We start from the raw sequence: 16,035 nt of genomic DNA on the forward strand, positions 1-16,035 counted from the left end.
GGCGTGGGGCCTGGCGCAGGGCTGGATCTCACCACCCTGAGATCATGACTGAGCCAAAATCAAGAGTCCGATGCTTAATCGACTGAGCCACGCAGGTGCCCCTTGAATGCTGTGTTTTTTTTTTTTAAGATTTTATTTATTTATTCGATACAGAGAAACACATTGAGAGAGATAACACAAGCAGGGGGAGTGGGAGAGGGAGAAGCAGGCTTCCCGCTGAGCAGGGAGCCCCACATCGAGCCCCACATCGGGTTCTCTGCTCAGCGGAGAACCTGCTTCTCCCTCTCCCTCTGCCTGCTGCTCCCCTTGCCTGTCTCTCATTCTCCGTCTCTGTCAAATAAAAATAAAATCTTTAAAAAACAAAAACCTTTTCTGGCTCCTGGCTGCCTAGAGAATGTTTCCAAAATTAGTTCCAAAGTATTCAGAGTTCACTTTAATCTGTGCCCAGTTATCTGTATCCCCTTCACACCAGCCCTATAGATCAAATGCTCTGAAAATCTGTGTACTCACCATGTCTTCTAACTTCTACCTCTTTGCAGCTCTTACCTTCCAAACATCAGACATTCTCAATTTATCATTTTTTTAAAGCAAACTCTACCTGCAACGTGGGGCTCAAACTCAAGACCCCAAGGTCAAGAGTGGAATGCTCAACTGACCAAGTCAGCCAGGCGCTCTCCCACTTACCATTCCAGAAAGGGTCATCCTCTCCCACTTTCCTTTAGGGGTAACTTCCATACTCTCGTTTCCCTTACACAACTACTGGAGACATTCAGAGGGCCAGTAAAAAACAACAAAGTGCTTTTATTATGAGATAGCACACAGAACAAAACAGAGATGAATGCTGTCACATAAAACTTAAAACAGCATTCAAGGGGCACCTGGTGGCTCAGTTGTTAAGTGTCTGCTTTGGGTTGGGTCATGATCCCAGGGTCCTGGGATCAGGACCTGAGCAGAAGACAGACACTCAACTGACTGAGCCACCCAAGCACCCCCCGAGAAGGTTTTTAAGTAGGAAATTACAGTTCTCCAAATCAGTATTTAAAATTTTACATCCAATTTGTACCTGTTACAGCTGTATGCAGAACGAAGAAATTGTCATAGAAAACAAACATGGGAGAGAACTATCTTAAAATGTTAATGCTGTTGTCTGCACAGCTGGACTATAAGTGAGATTGTGGGGCAAAACTCAGTCCTCACTGTCACATCATTTTTTTCATTGTGAAATCTGCCACGCCCATGCCTCATGCTTCCAGCTTTCTGTTCTTTGAAGGGGTAAATGCCCTAAGACCTTCCTCCTGTGAGAACACGTGAATGCTCAAAAGGGCGGGACTTCAAGAAAGCATCTGATCTTCAGCTTGGCCTTATCTTCCAACTTGTTTTAGGATTGCTAAAGATTCACTCCAGTCAATCCAATCCCCAGCAGGCTGTCCTGACGATCCCCAGCCAGCTCAAGCCACTCAGTGTAAATACATCCGGAGGGGTACAGACTATCCTGATGCCTGTGAATAAAGGTAAGTCCGTCACCGGGGGTGTGCAGGCCTCCATGGCTGGGGGACAGAGGGCCATACTCTGCCGGCGGCTCCTCCCCAGGCAGCCTGCCCTTTGACCATCTGTTCTCCTTGGCATTTTGAACTCTGGAGCACTGACTCTCACCCTGAATGTGAACCCCAGATGATGCATTGGTTTCTAAGTAGCTCCCCATTTCTAAAGTTCAGTAGAGGGATGGTATTTTTAAGGATTTATGAGAGTTCCAGGCTAATTGGATTTTTATTTTCTTAGTGACAAGCCCCCATTTCCACAGTTGAAGATCATAGCTCACTTACCCTTGTGTTGTCAGTAAACAGCCGACCTTGTCAAATCACGATATTCAGTAAGGACCTTTTTAACGTTGTACTGAAACTTTCTGTGCCATTCGTCTAAAATGAGGCCATCGCCTGGGAGTGATAATTTTTGTATTTCTTACAGCCTCTCTTTCTTTTTTTTAACTTGTTAGTGGTTCAGTCATTTTCTACCAGCAAGTCCCCTGCCATTCTGCCTGTAGCTGCCCCAACTCCAGTTATCCCCAGCTCTGCTTCAGCAGCTGTTACAAAAGGTAGGTAGTTTCTCATGGTATTTTTACCTAGAAGTTTTGTGTAAGACATTTTTATAATCTGGGTCCCTTGAATTTCAGCCTCTGTGAATCAGTCACGTCAGAAATACTTACCAAGTATTTCTAGTTTATATAGTAGACTGGACACTGAGGGAAACAGGGACGGACAGAGCATTATCTCCCCTTTAAGAACTTCTAATCAGCTTGAAGAGAGTAGTAGTAGACAGCAAGCGGGATCGATAAATGCGGGATAAGTGATTTGGAAAGTGAATGCTGCAGTATTTCAGTCTTGGATGTCTGGCCAGGGGCGGGGGGTGTGCAGGGTGGAGGACTTCATATGCAATATGGAATGTGGATTATAGCCTGGACTTGAGAAGAGGGAAGCACTGTGAGGGAGCAGGAGAGTGAAGCCGCATGGAGAGGCAGTAGAGACAAAGACTCAGAGGGCTTGTTTGGGGACGTAAACTAGTTGGGGGACTCATCTGGGAGGTATAGTTTTGGTAAAGGAACTTCAGAGGGTCCAGGTGTTGGCAGGCTGGCCAGGGGGACATTTTGAGTACTAAGTAGACTGAGCTAGTGCAGTGGGTTAGGTCTGTAACAAACATCTAGAATACCGAGAGCTAGCACGTGCTAAGAGCTCAGGTGTACCAGGCACCATGCTAGCTGCTTTATACAGATCACTAATTCTCACAGGAATTTCAGATAGCTAGTAGGCCCATTTTGCAGATGAGGAAGCTAAAGTTTGGAGATATTAAATATCTCCTTCCCAAATCTTCAAAGTTAAAAAGCAGTGCAGTCAGACTTTGAAGTACATCTGCTTTTCAGGCATGCCAGATCTTCTACAGTAGTCTTGAGAAAAGGTGGATTTGTAACTTACGGCATGAGCAAGTAAAATGGATTTGCTAATTACGGTCTCCTGCCTTTTTTTAAAATAAAATTAGTTGGCACCCAGCCATTCCCGTTTATTTACATATGATCTGTGGGTGCTCTTTCATGGTGGAGTTGATAAGTTCCAGTCAAGGTCATAGGACCCATAGAGCCTGAAATATTTACTAATTGGTTCTTTATAAGGGAAGTTTGCCAACCTCTGATCAGAAGATACTGACGAGGGCGCCTGGGTGGCTCAGTGGGTTAAGCCGCTGCCTTCGGCTCAGGTCATGATCTCAGGGTCCTGGGATTGAGTCCCGCATCGGGCTCTCTGCGCCCCAGGGAGCCTGCTTCCTCCTCTCTCTCTCTGCCTGCCTCTCTGCCTACTTGTAATCTCTCTCTGTCAAATAAATAAATAAAATCTTTTTAAAAAAAAAGAAGAAGAAGAAGATACTGATGAAAGAACTGGTATCAGCCTGAACCTGAACTATGGTTCATAGGTTTCATAGGCCTTCCTCATACAGATTCGGATTCAGTTGATTTTGGGCGGGGGTCAGAGCATCTCTGTTTTTATTTTAATTGTGGTACAATCTTGTGTATTGAAATGCAGAGGTACTAAGCATACCATTTGATGAACTTCGTTATAAACCCATGTAACCGATTTTCCATTTCAAGATACAGAAATTTTCATTACCTTGTGCCCCTTCCAGTCAGTTCCCAACCCCCATAGGCAGCCACTGTTTTGATTTCCCTTACAACAGAGCAGTTGCGTCTATTTTTTTAACTTTATACGAGTGGAAGCACATGCATGTCTGGTTGTATTTATTCACTGTAATGTTTTGGAGATTCATGCATACTGTACCTGTATAGTATTCCACATTGTAGGGAATACACTTGAATTTGTTTATCATTTCTCCTTTTGGTGGACTTTAGGGTTGTTTCCAATTTGGGGCTGTGTGCACAATTCTGTGAGAGCATATTCTCTAGTAGAATAGCTCTGTCAACCTGAAAATGCTAATTATATAATTCTGTAGTTGAGGGCCCGATTAATATGAGTATACTTGTACCTACAGAACTGGAGTATGTGAACTTTTTCTAAGTACTTCCTTCTGATACTTGAAGTCTTGGAATCACTAGGGAATATAATATAATTGAGGGAATATATAGTGCTAACAGTGAAATTAGCAGGGTCATTCACTACAAGTCAATATATACATGTAAAAAGTTAATTTTTTATATAGAAATGAAATGCTAACAACCTCCTAAACAGTTCTGAAGTGAAAAGACCTAAATAAATGGGAGGATATACCTTATTGTTATAAATACAGTTGGCCCTTCAAACAACACAGATTTGAACTGTGCAGGTCCACTTAACACAGAATTGTTTCAATACGGTACAGTACTTAAGAGAAAATATATTTTCTCTTCTTTATGATTTTCTTAATATTTTCTTTTCTCTAACTTTATTGTAAGAATACAGTATATATTACATATAACATTCAAAATATGTGTTAATCAACCATTTATTTTATCATTATGGCTTCCAATCAGTAGTACACTATTAATAGTTAAGTTTTTGAGGTACCCCTAACCCTCCAAGTTGTTTAAGGCTCAACTGTAATTTATTATAAATATGATAAATTATATTAATTTACAGAAAGACCTGATGTGTTACCAGTTCTCCCCCCAAAAATGACATGCAGAATCAATATAGTCCCAGCCAAAATGCCTGCAGTGTTGGGGGCAGTGTATGTGTGTATAGAAGTAGGCTAAGTCTAATATGTACGTGGAAATGCAAAGGCCCAGAATAGCTGAGGCAGTTTTGAAGAACAAAAAGGTAGGGGACTTGGACCACCAAATACACATACTATAATGTTACAGTATTAAGATAGTGTTGTAGACAGAATAATGGAATAGAAAAGAAAGCCCTGAAATAGACTCACACATTTATGGTCACTTGATTTGTGACATTCAGTAGGGAAAGGGTGTCCATTTCCATAAGTAGTGCTGGGTTAATTAGATATATCCATTTAGGAAAACAATGAACCTTACACCATAAGCAAAAATTATTTTGAGTTGGGGTGCCTGAGTGGCTCAGTGGGTTAAGCCTCTGCCTTTGGCTCAGGTTATGATCTCAGGGTCCTGGGATCAAGCCCCCACATTGGGCTCTCTGCTCAGTAGGGAGCCTGCTTCCTCTTCTCTCTCTCTGCCTGCCTCTCTGCCTGCTTGTGGTCTCTATCAAATGAATAAATAAAATATTTTTTAAAAATTTAATTTGAGTTGGTTTATGAACTTATGTGAAAGGTTAAACAGTAGAGCTTTCTAGAAGAGAATATAAGTATGTCTTCATGACTTTGGGCACAGATGTTTTAAGAGCAAAAAATGTGAACAGACCCTGCACAGAAGACGGTATCCAGATAGCTCAGAGAGATGTGAAAAGTTGTACAAACTCATTAGTTATCAAGGAAATGCAAATAAAAGGCATAGTGAGATGATGCTGTTAGAGCACCAAAATTCGAAATACTGGCCATATCGAGTTTTGGCAAGGATGCAAAACAGCTGGAACTCGCCTGCAGTGCTGGTGGCACTGTAAATTGATACAGTCACTTAGGAAAGCAGTTTGGCATTGCCTAATAAAGCTAACCGTATATCTGCCCTCGGTTTCAGCAAATACACTTCCAGGAAGTGCGCACGTATGTCCATCCATCAAAAGACATACGCAAGAACGGCCATTGCATTGTTATTTTTAATAGCTAAAAAATGCTGATGGACAGGATTATGTACAGTGTGATTCCAGTTATGTGAAGTTCAAAGTGGATGAAAGGTGGTTGTCTTTGGCAGGCAGGAACCACCAGAAGTGTAGGGAGCCTGGTTGAGGACTAGGAATATGCCATCTTTTTTTTTTTTTTTTTTTTGGAGGTTTATTTAAGTAAGCTCTGTACCCCCTGTGGCATGACCCCGAGATCCAGAGTCCCATGCTCTTCTGACTGAGCCAACCAGGTGCCCCAAAATACTCTGTATCTTGATTGGAATGGTGTCCATGGGCGTGTACCTAGGCAGTTGAGCCATACAATTGGTATTTGTGCATTTATGCAAGTTTATGCATCAGTAAAAAGGGGAGAGATGGAGCATATCTCATTTGTAGACCCTTGTTATGTGGGGAAGTACTGAGGATGTTGAGTACAGAAAGGACACGACAAAGGTCATGTGCTGACATGCAAGGTGAGTTTTAAGGGGAAGAGACTGAAGGCAGGGAAGCTGATGCAGACGTAGAAGGTGTGTGGTCATGTTCTTTTGATCCCAGAAGACTGCGAAAGTACAGGGAGGCACGTGCACCTGAGACACTGCTATCTTCCATCAGTAAATTTGGTAAGATTCAAGCCTGCTGTGTTTGGCTTGGCTGTTTCCAAGCACCGTAGATCAGATTTTTCTTTCTGTCTTCTGTGTCAGAACACTAAGATAATGCCGAAAGTTGACGAACTTAGCTGGAAAGATGATATCCAAAAGGGTACTAGAACTTAGAACGGGCCAGCATTGTATTTTAACATGGCAGTGTGTGTGTGCGGTTTAGTGAGGGGGCTATCACATAGCAGTGTGCTTGGCCCTTGAAGAAATGTATAAAAACCCACTTTATTGCCCTGCCTTGTCACGAGCCTGGTGTTGCTCCCCCTGAGACCCGCAGTAACAGTTCTTCTCTTGTCTGCTGATCCTGTGACGCTCGGCGCCATCTCAGTCCCCCGGCTGTGTCCCTACAAGCAACTGGTGTGGCAGTGTCCTTACTGAGTCTCCGTGGAAGAGCTTTTGTTTCTGCCTGCACGTGTCCTTCCGTCATTGAAGACTGACAGCTCTTTTTTGTTGTTCTTCCTTTGTAGTAAAGACCGAACCAGAAGTGCCTGGGCCAGGCTGCCTCTCCCAGGAGGGTCAGACAGCTGTGAAAACAGAAGAAAGTTCTGAGCTGGGAAACTATGTCATCAAGTAATGATTTCATTCCTTTCTAATGGAGTTGTGCATTTGGTATTTTACCGGATACTTTTTGAAACCCATGCCTGTGAGAGCTGAGTTTGTGTAGAGTTGTGTCTGTATAGAAGTTAGCTCTTTGGAGGGTGGAAGCCCTCTGCCCTCATGCAGAGAGCAGGTGTTCGCTCTTGATGCACAGCCGGGGGGTCTTCACTTAACTCTTCCATATCACTTTCCAATTTGTTGCCTCCAAAGCCTCAGGTGGGACAGATCTCCCTCCAGCGGAGCTTGACAGCATGTGCTTTCTTTGCTGAATCCTTGGGCATGAAATTCCCGTGGTGTAATTGTTGAGTGTGTATACATTTTACACCTGAGTATCCACACACCCGCCTGATCGTAAACAGATGCCTCTTCATGGCCTGTACATACTCTTCTGAAAATACTTCATGAGATTTTCTAATTTCCAAATTGGGAACCCATCTCTGCTCATGTATTTTGAAGTAAGTCAAATTATTGGGGATGTGGAAACTTAAGCCACTTTCACATGATTGGTGACAGCATGAGCTGGAATAATCCTAAGAATAGGCATTTCTATATAGTAATGTCCTGCCCTAATGGCAGTCAGCTGCAAAAAGGTATGTGGCTAGTTAATTTTAAAATACAAATAAAATGATATTTGTATAATTTGCATTTCTGGGGTCTCATCTAGTTTATGTTTAGAATGTTATCTGTGGAAGGAAAGACATCCCCAATATAATTGGTTTATTTTAATTCCCTTGGAAAGAAGGGAATATATACATGACTTCGTGTGTGTGTATGTGTATGGCTAGAAACTGTTGTATTTTCTACCTTACTATTCTTTTTTTTTTTTTTTAATCCCTCTCAGGATAGACCATTTAGAAACTATCCAGCAACTCTTAACAGCAGTAGTAAAGAAGATCCCCTTAGTCACTGCAAAAAGTAAGACCATTATCTGAATATACGGATGCATTTTTAAAGCTGTGAACTATTGGGATATTGAGTCACCTTGAATCATCTTACATTATAAAGTAATACGGATGAGGTAGTTACTGAGGTGGTTTGGGTTGTAACTATAGTTCATTTGCAGGATCTTAGAATTCACAATATCTTGGTCAACCAGTTGGTCTTTTATTGTATGTAAATTATAAGTCTGTTGTGTATATAATTAAAACTGCATTAGTTTTTAATGTTTTTAATAAGGAAAGAAATAAGCATTTGCCTACAATGTGCCAGACTCTGCAGGCTCTGTACTTTTACTGTCTCTCATGGGATAGGCGGTATCACCTCCATTTTTACAGATGAGAAAACTGAGGACAAGCGAGGTTAAGTAACTTGCGCAAGATCACTAGCTGTGGGTGGTGAGGAAGAATACTAACCTCGGTCTGTTTGACTCCAGAGCCATTAATCTTCTGTCACCCACTGTACCTCATTTTGTTGAAGGCATGATTATGCAGACTTCTGGCAGTGAAGTCTGCTGTCACTGCCCCTTGTCAGCAAAACTGAAACAAACACTTGCTTCTCAGCCCCAGTTGTTCTGACAGAACCAGCTGCCTTTAGGGGGCAGGTAGCCTGTTGATACTTAGGTGTGTGCTCTCTAGCAAGATGACTGCAGACGTTTACAGGCAAGGGAGGAAGCAGATTATCATATTACATTCATGGGATTATGAAAACAATAGGCCAAGTACAGCCTGCCCTGCTTATTTTTTTTCTAACAGCAAAGAAATTACCTCTTTTCCCTTGGTTCTTGAAGCCTGGGGGTCATTCTGATGTAGTTCAAAGTACACATTCAGGGACATTTTCCTAGCCCCACAGGAAAATTTTTTTAAATCTCTGTGTTTTAAAATTTTAGATACAAAAAGAATATTAGAGCTGGAAGGCAGGTCATAAAACTTCTTTCCCAACAGTCATTTTACAGGTTGGAAAACTGAGGCCCAGAGAGGTGCCATGGGTTGCCCGGCGCCACTCAGGGAGTTAGGACTGGATCTCACATCTGCTCCTGCTGGAGCACACCATGTGCACTGCGCCCGAGGGGTAGGCAGGCTTCTGCCATGAAGCCGGTTCCCCAGAGGCCGTATGTGTTCCCCGAGGTGTATGTGTTGTTTGCATACACACGGATAAATAAGATGCCTTCCCTTTTAGGCAGAAGGCCTCTGTGTTAGGCTGCAGGAGATCTTGGCAAGATATGGAACACAGGTCCCTTAAACAGGTCTAGAGAAACTTCAGGACATACCTCTAGCGAAAGATTTGACTGCAGCCATAAGTTTATTCAGAGTGTGCCGGATATGTGCGTTCTAGGTGAAGACGCCAGCTGTTTTTCTGCGAAGTCTGTGGAGCAGTATTATGGCTGGAACATTGGGAAAAGGAGAGCTGCCGAGGTAATCCCAGTTGCTCTGCGGGCTTCCCAGAGCCTGGGGAGACGGTAACAGGAACATACGTGCATTCTGGCTGCTTCCATAAACCTCGTCTGACAGAAGAGTGATAAAATTTACAGCGCATTTTGTTAAATATTTAATGGTAGAATTTTTTCCTCCATTTAAAATCTCAGTCTTCAAACACTTGTAGCTGCTAGCCTTTGATAGGTCTACTTGTTTCTGCGTTGATAAAAATTCTAAACATCTTTTATGATTTTCTTTTACTATATGAAAATGAAACCAAGTATTTGTTGAGTACTTAAAATGTAGTTGCTACTGTGCCCGGTGGTGGGGCTCTAGGAGAAAGTGGCACAGCCTAAAGCATATGCTTAGGAAGCTGTGAGAAGGTTAGTGTGATGGGTTTGGAGAAGTTCAGAGGGGAGAGGGAAGCTGGAGACCAAAGGTGGAGACCAGATGGAAAACCTTTTAGGCCATACCTAGGAATTTCAGTGTTATTTCATGAACATCAGGTAGAAGTTCCTTTGCTTCTTTTTAAAACTTTTTAAAAACACAATCAGATTTTTAAAAAAATTCTAACAAGTTCAGTTAGCAGGGTCATTTACAGTTGGGTGATTTATTTGAACACACTGTGAAGTTTAAAATTGATCATGATTAAAAAAAAAATTTGTTTTTAAGTGGCAAAGAGCAATGACCATGCGAAAAGTCTTACAAGAAATCCTGGAGAAGAATCCAAGATTTCACCACCTGACTCCCCTTAAAACCAAGCACATCGCTCACTGGTGTCGCTGTCACGGCTACACCCCACCCGATCCCGAGACCTTGAGGAGCGACGGTGACTCTATTGAGGACGTGCTGACCCAGATCGACAGCGAGCCAGGTATGCCTTCAGTGGGGATCCCTGGGTCTGTCAGTAGCCTGAGAGGTGGTTTCATGGAACAGGCGCTCAATTCTTCTGCTTCCAAGGTTCTTGGGCTGCGCCGCGTCAGCCCTGGAGGACTTGGAGAACAGGGGCCTTGGCTCACCTCTAGCTGTGTGTTCTGTCTTCTCTGGTCCCAGTACAGCCCCTACAGAACTATTTGTGCCTGAGTGTCCCCAGCATTGGGCCTCAGCGAGGAATATTCCAGCCTGTGGCATACGACAGACACATACTGTTTGTTCCAGGGTCCCCTTCCTTAGCATCATTTCTTCTTTGAAGACTTTGCTGATCCCCTTCCTTTCCTCCAGATGGAACTGACTTCTCCTTCCTTTGTGACCTTTTGACCCCCATAGACAGGTCTACCCAATCTCCTCGAAGATGTAGGCGCTGTCTTATGTGTTACTTTATCTCCAGACCTCGCTGGGACATACCCAGTGCTGGAGACACAGATGGAAACCACTAATTAGTACTGCAGATGAGATGTTTTATGGTAAACAAACAGTTGTGCTCTGTGGGGGTGGGAGCAGGGCATAAAGGATACGTGGGGAGAATATTTTTGAGTTTCACCTTAAAGAATAAGAAGGGTTGTTTTCTGCTCTCAGCCGTACTTTTCTAGAAAAGCAGGAGCTCCACCTCCCAGTTCGAGAGAGCCTGGAGCACAGGGAGTGTGTGTGTGAAGGTGGGGGGTGTTCTTAAGACTTAGCACAAGTTCCATTTCCTCCATGAAGCTTTCCTGAGAGCCCTAATGCAGGATGACGTCTTCTTTCTCTGAAATCCAGTAACACTAATTCCAGAACCTTACTGGTTTGTCAGAAATAAATATGTAAGTTCTTCAGAGGACAGAAAGCATGTTGGTCATCTCCGTGCTTCACTGGCAGCAGATGGGAAGCACAGCATGTCACACACACAGGCGTTCTGTTACAGTGACTGGTGCATTTGTAAGCGCCAGTCAGTGAAACAGAAGAAGCTAGAAGCTGGATGCCCCACCACCAGCCTGCCTGGGTATCCTAAGCCCATCTTGTACCTGGTGTGGACCTCACTTCCTCATCCCTAAGGTGAGAGGATGCGCTGGAAGGTTCTGAGGTCCCCTCCGGCTTTGTACTCTCTGTTAGACGTTGTGTACATCAACATCTTAAAGACGACGCTCAGTGTGTACTATGTGTTAACGTACTAGCCTCTGAGCAGTGAGAGGGGCTCAGCTGGGTGATACTTAAACAATTTTCCAGACTTAAACAATATGAAAATGGGTTAGTCGTTAGTATCTGGGGCTTCAGGGCATGGCCTAGATTTTGGTGGTGTGAGTCCAAATCACATACTGTTTTGTCTTAGATTGCAGTCGCATCACCTATAGAGGTAACACGAGTCACCTGTCTCTGTGCTTGTCTGTCTCATAAATTCCTCGTTCTCACAGTTACAGATCCACAGTATTCAAGAACTGGAAAGAAGGTCAGCTCCCTTGATACTGACCCTTCTCTGGGTCTCGCTCGGACTGTTGGTCTTACAGAGATGGTAGGTCCTTCCCTGTGGCCAGCACAGCGGTCCTAAGACTGACCCCCTCTCATTTAGAGTGCCCGTCGTCATTCTCCTCTGCCGACAACCTCTGCCGGAAACTGGAGGACTTGCAGCAATTTCAGAAAAGAGAGCCAGAGAATGAAGAAGAGGTGGACATCCTCAGCCTCCCGGAGCCGGTAAAGATCAGCATCAAAAAAGAACAGGAAGAGAAGCAGGAAGAAATGAAGTTCTACCTACCACCAACACTGGGGTCGGAATTTATTGGTGACATCACTCAGAAGGTAGGGGTTGTGGCCTCTGCTGTTTCTTGGTCACGAGCCAGACCTTCAGTCTTGTACGTGGATGCCAGACTTGCCTGGTGAAGTAAAGGTGTGAATTTCTTCTGCCTGGTGAACTTGGGGTGTGCTCTCTGGGCATCCCCCCCCCCAATCAGGGAAAGAAAATGAACTCCACGTGAAGAGGTTGCTTACTGGCCATGGAATTGAAGCAGAGGCAGCTAGGGATAGATAGTTTTTTCTTTTTTTCCTTTTTCCTTTTTTTTTTTTTAAGATTTTATTCATTTATTTGACAGACAGAGATCACTAGTAGGCAGAGAGAGAAGGGGAAGCAGGCTCCCCACCGAGCAGAGAGCCTGATGTGGGGCTCAATCCCAGGACCCTGAGATTAGGACCTGAGCTAGGGGCGCCTGGGTGGCTCAGTGGGTTGAAGCCTCTGTTTGGGCTCAGGTCATGATCCCGGGGTCCTGGGATCGAGCCCCACATCGGGCTCCCTGCTCCACAGGAAGCCTCCTTCCCCCTCTCTCTCTTTGCCTGCCTCTCTGCGTGCTTGTGATCTCTCTCACTCTGTCAAATAAATAAGAAAAACAAAATCTTTAAAAAAAAAAAGGACCTGAGCTGAAGGCAGAGGCTTTACCCCACTGAGCCACCCAGGTGCCCGGGATAGATAGTTTTTTACTTTTGTCTTTGGTATTTGCCTCTGTGGAAGCGCCGCTCCTTCCTGAGGCACATGTCCTAATACTTTAGAGGCCAAGCCTTCTCTGACATTTTTCAAGCTCCCAGGGGCCCTGCCTGTGGTATGGGTGGGCGCACACGTTACCCTGTGGCACAGGAGAGAATCCCCTCTTGGCCTCTAGCAGAGCTCAGCAGTGCGGCAGCCTCTGCCCACTTGTACCCAGTACAGCTGCTTGGGACCCCGAGTGGAGGCGGTGTTTGTTTCATTTAGACAAGAAAATGCAAGATGGGGTGAGCACAGGTGCCAGCTCTCTCTTCATCACCTTTTGCAAACAGCCCCTGAAGTCTGAGTCTAAACTTCCCAGTGGGTTGATTCCACTATCAGGATTCCTGGCAAATCCTGGCCGTGTTCTTCATCTGGGGGTAAAAGGAGGACTCGAATAGCATGTTTAACAACCAGTCAGAAACAGAGAGGACCGTGTATTCTCCCAGGTGTTACATTTTGTGTTACTCCTGCGGAGTTTTGTCTAGAGTGCTCGAGTTTTGTCTAGAGTGCTCGTAGAGTTACTCTTTCAGCCAGCCAGCTCTTTGGATATCTGAGAAGTGTGCTTGTTTGGAGAGAGGTGGTTTTCAGTGTAGAGGTAGGAACAAATGGCTTTTCCGCTTTTCCAGATCGGGGTCACCCTGCAGCCTGTGGCGCTTCACAAGAACGTGTACGCATCGGTGGTGGAGGACATGATTTTAAAGGTGGGTGCCGGCTGCAGCAGGCCTGTGAGCAGCTGCCACCCGGGGCTGGGGCACTGAGGTGCCAGTGGGCAGGATAGCCTGGGTCCGGGGCTGTTCTGAGTAAGGGATGGGGCAGAAATGGAACAGAGATCGTAAGTTTTAGGATTTTTCATCTTAATCGGGCTTCATGTTTTCTGACTTTTTTTTTTAAAAGATTTTATTTATTTATTTGACAGATCAAAGTAGGCAGAGAGGCAGGCAGAGAGGGAGGAAGCAGGCTCCCTGCTGAGCAGAGAGCCCGATGCGGGGCTCTATCCCAGTACCCTGAGATCATGAGCTGAGCCGAAGGCAGAGGCTTAACCCACTGAGCCACCCAGGTGCCCCTGTTTTCTGATTTTTAAAAGAACTAAATAATGGGTCTTCTGAGTGTAAAAGCATCTACAAGTTTCTGTGCTGATGTCACTCGAATGATATTTTTTAGTGCCTTCTGAAGCAATCTGAGATGAGTGTTCTCGCTGCTTTAGGACGTGACAGAAGCAAAGCCTTGGGTTTTCCCCACATGTCACAACAACAGAGAAACAGCCACAATTGTCCCAACCCTGGGCAAGAGGATGACAAACCAGCTTCCTTACCCACCCTGATGTAGCCCTGCGGCTACTTTTCTGGTCAGACCCCTCTCCCAGCAGGGATAACTCACAAATAACTCTCACTGGTTTTCCTTTTTTTAAAAAAATAGAAATAACCCAGATTTTTTTTAAGCTTTTATGTATTTAAGGGAGAGTACAAGCAGGCTGGGGGAGGGGCAGAGGGACAAGCAACTTAGTGCTGAGCAGGGAGCCCAAGACCAGCTTGAGCCTAGGTTCCTGGGCTCGTGACCTGAGCCAAAGGCAGATGCCCAGCCGATTGAGCCACCTTGGTGCCCCCCCAACCTGTTTTCCTTAAAAACAGTGTCTGACTAATGAATGCCCACCCCCGTTCATAATTTCTCAGAATCTTGGGCTTTATTCTTATAACCTAATATTTGTGGTCTATTATTTGGACCTTCAGTTTTTCCTTAAGGAGTTTTGATCCTTAGATACATTTATTTGCAAAGTTTTGTATACTTTGAGGATGAGGTCAGATGTGTCCCTCCTCACCAGCAGGCACGTGGCCATTTTCAAGAGTAATCCTATCTTCTGTCATAGGCCACGGAGCAGCTGGTGAATGACATCCTGAGACAGGCTTTGGCGGTTGGATACCGGACAGCATCTCACAACAGGTACTGAGATCTCTTTCCTCAGTGGTACTAGGGTTACAGATACTTCCTGACAGTTTAGTTGCCCATGAAGAGGTTTTCTACCTCATCCAGTTGGAGATGGAGGTGTCCGTGTTTGGGACGCTCTCAGAACCAGACAGACTTAGGGGTCTGCTTGGTCATTTCGAGACTCTTGTGATTGTGAAAGCTCAGCTTTACCCAGAGGTCTGTATCTTCCTAGTCACTCCTTCAGACACACTGTTCATTAGGACTCTGTTCCACTACTGGGTGGAACAAATGCCAGTTCTTTGTAAAGAAAAGATAATATTGACTGTGATGTGTTAGATGTGGGGGTCAGACATCATATACGCTACCTGATTTGTTTTTCATGGGAGAATTCTACCCCCTTTTTAGAAGTCAGGAAACCAGGCTCTGAATGTTCCCGTTCCCTGGCTTTCCCAGCACTTACATGGTGGGCCTCATTGCCCTAATGCTCACCCGCTCACCACTGCTTTGCTGCCCCCTTATCATCATTGGTCGGGACACGGAGTTTTGCCTTTTTCCTAGGCCCTAGAACATGGCAAACAGCCCTTTTGTTTTTCCACATCCTGGCATTCCTTTCCAGGGAAACAAGTATTTCATTCCAGTATCCTTCAAGCCTGTCCTAAATTTGTAAAACTGTATCTAAAGCATCGGAAGACATAAAGAGGCCTACATCAGAGGACTATTGGGTCAGACTTCACAGGATTAGAATACATCGGGCAGTGCAGAAGACCTCTTTAAGAAAGAAGGAAGGAGAAACAGGAGTTTGGGAATGTTCCTTGTCGTGTATGAAGCCCAAGAGTGTGGGCTGAGTGCTTTCTGTGGCTCTGCTCGCCTCTGTCATCCCATTTGTGGAGCTAGGGTGGCTGGGACGCTGTTGACAAGAACATTTATCCCCCTGGCCTGGCTCTGTTCCGTATCCCCTGCCCCCCGACAGACGGAACCATGGTCCCGCAGTTCTGCAGCCCTTTGACTCAACTCAGTCGGCTCAGACAGAACGACGAAAACACTGTTCTGTTTTGCTGTCCTTTACTTCCTTCCTCTTTTCTCAATCCTCAGAGGCTTTTTTCTTCATTGTTCAACCAATGCCTGGGACTGGGAAGTCTGATTTGAGCCCTAGATTGGGCTGGCTTTGAAGAGGGCAGGCCAGTCTTTACTAAAACTAAAGAAATCAGTGGGAAAGGAGAGTGAGCAAGAACATGCACCTGGCCTCCCCCGTGCCAGGAGGCCCTAAATCATGACTCAGCTCTGTCTCCCTTCTGGGAGGGTGGGGGTGGGGTAGAAGCCCTTTTGATAAATTGATTAAATTCTTAAATACTTGAGAAAATTGCACCTAATATGCTTTGTTT

At 44.8% G+C, this 16,035-nt stretch overlaps 1 protein-coding gene across 3 annotated transcripts in view; it reads left to right on the top strand.

The window, feature by feature from the left end:
* YEATS2 (YEATS domain containing 2) overlaps positions 1-16,035 on the top strand; it is a 121,554-nt gene that overhangs the window by 103,778 nt on the left and 1,741 nt on the right. For 2 of the 3 annotated variants that reach the window (XM_044251870.1, XM_044251871.1), the window contains exons 22-30: positions 1,383-1,511; positions 1,994-2,092; positions 6,829-6,931; positions 7,800-7,873; positions 9,230-9,309; positions 9,982-10,183; positions 11,789-12,015; positions 13,357-13,431; positions 14,595-14,668. In XM_044251870.1, coding sequence (XP_044107805.1) covers positions 1,383-1,511; positions 1,994-2,092; positions 6,829-6,931; positions 7,800-7,873; positions 9,230-9,309; positions 9,982-10,183; positions 11,789-12,015; positions 13,357-13,431; positions 14,595-14,668 — 1,063 coding nt within the window. Of the gene's footprint in view, positions 1-1,382; positions 1,512-1,993; positions 2,093-6,828; positions 6,932-7,799; positions 7,874-9,229; positions 9,310-9,981; positions 10,184-11,788; positions 12,016-13,356; positions 13,432-14,594; positions 14,669-15,269 lie in introns of all 3 variants that reach the window. The other variant, XM_044251872.1, reaches the window with a different exon arrangement.

The sequence above is a fragment of the Neovison vison genome, chromosome 6 (genome assembly GCF_020171115.1).
Source record: "Neovison vison isolate M4711 chromosome 6, ASM_NN_V1, whole genome shotgun sequence".
In the NCBI taxonomy this organism is placed as follows: Eukaryota; Metazoa; Chordata; class Mammalia; order Carnivora; family Mustelidae; genus Neogale; species Neogale vison.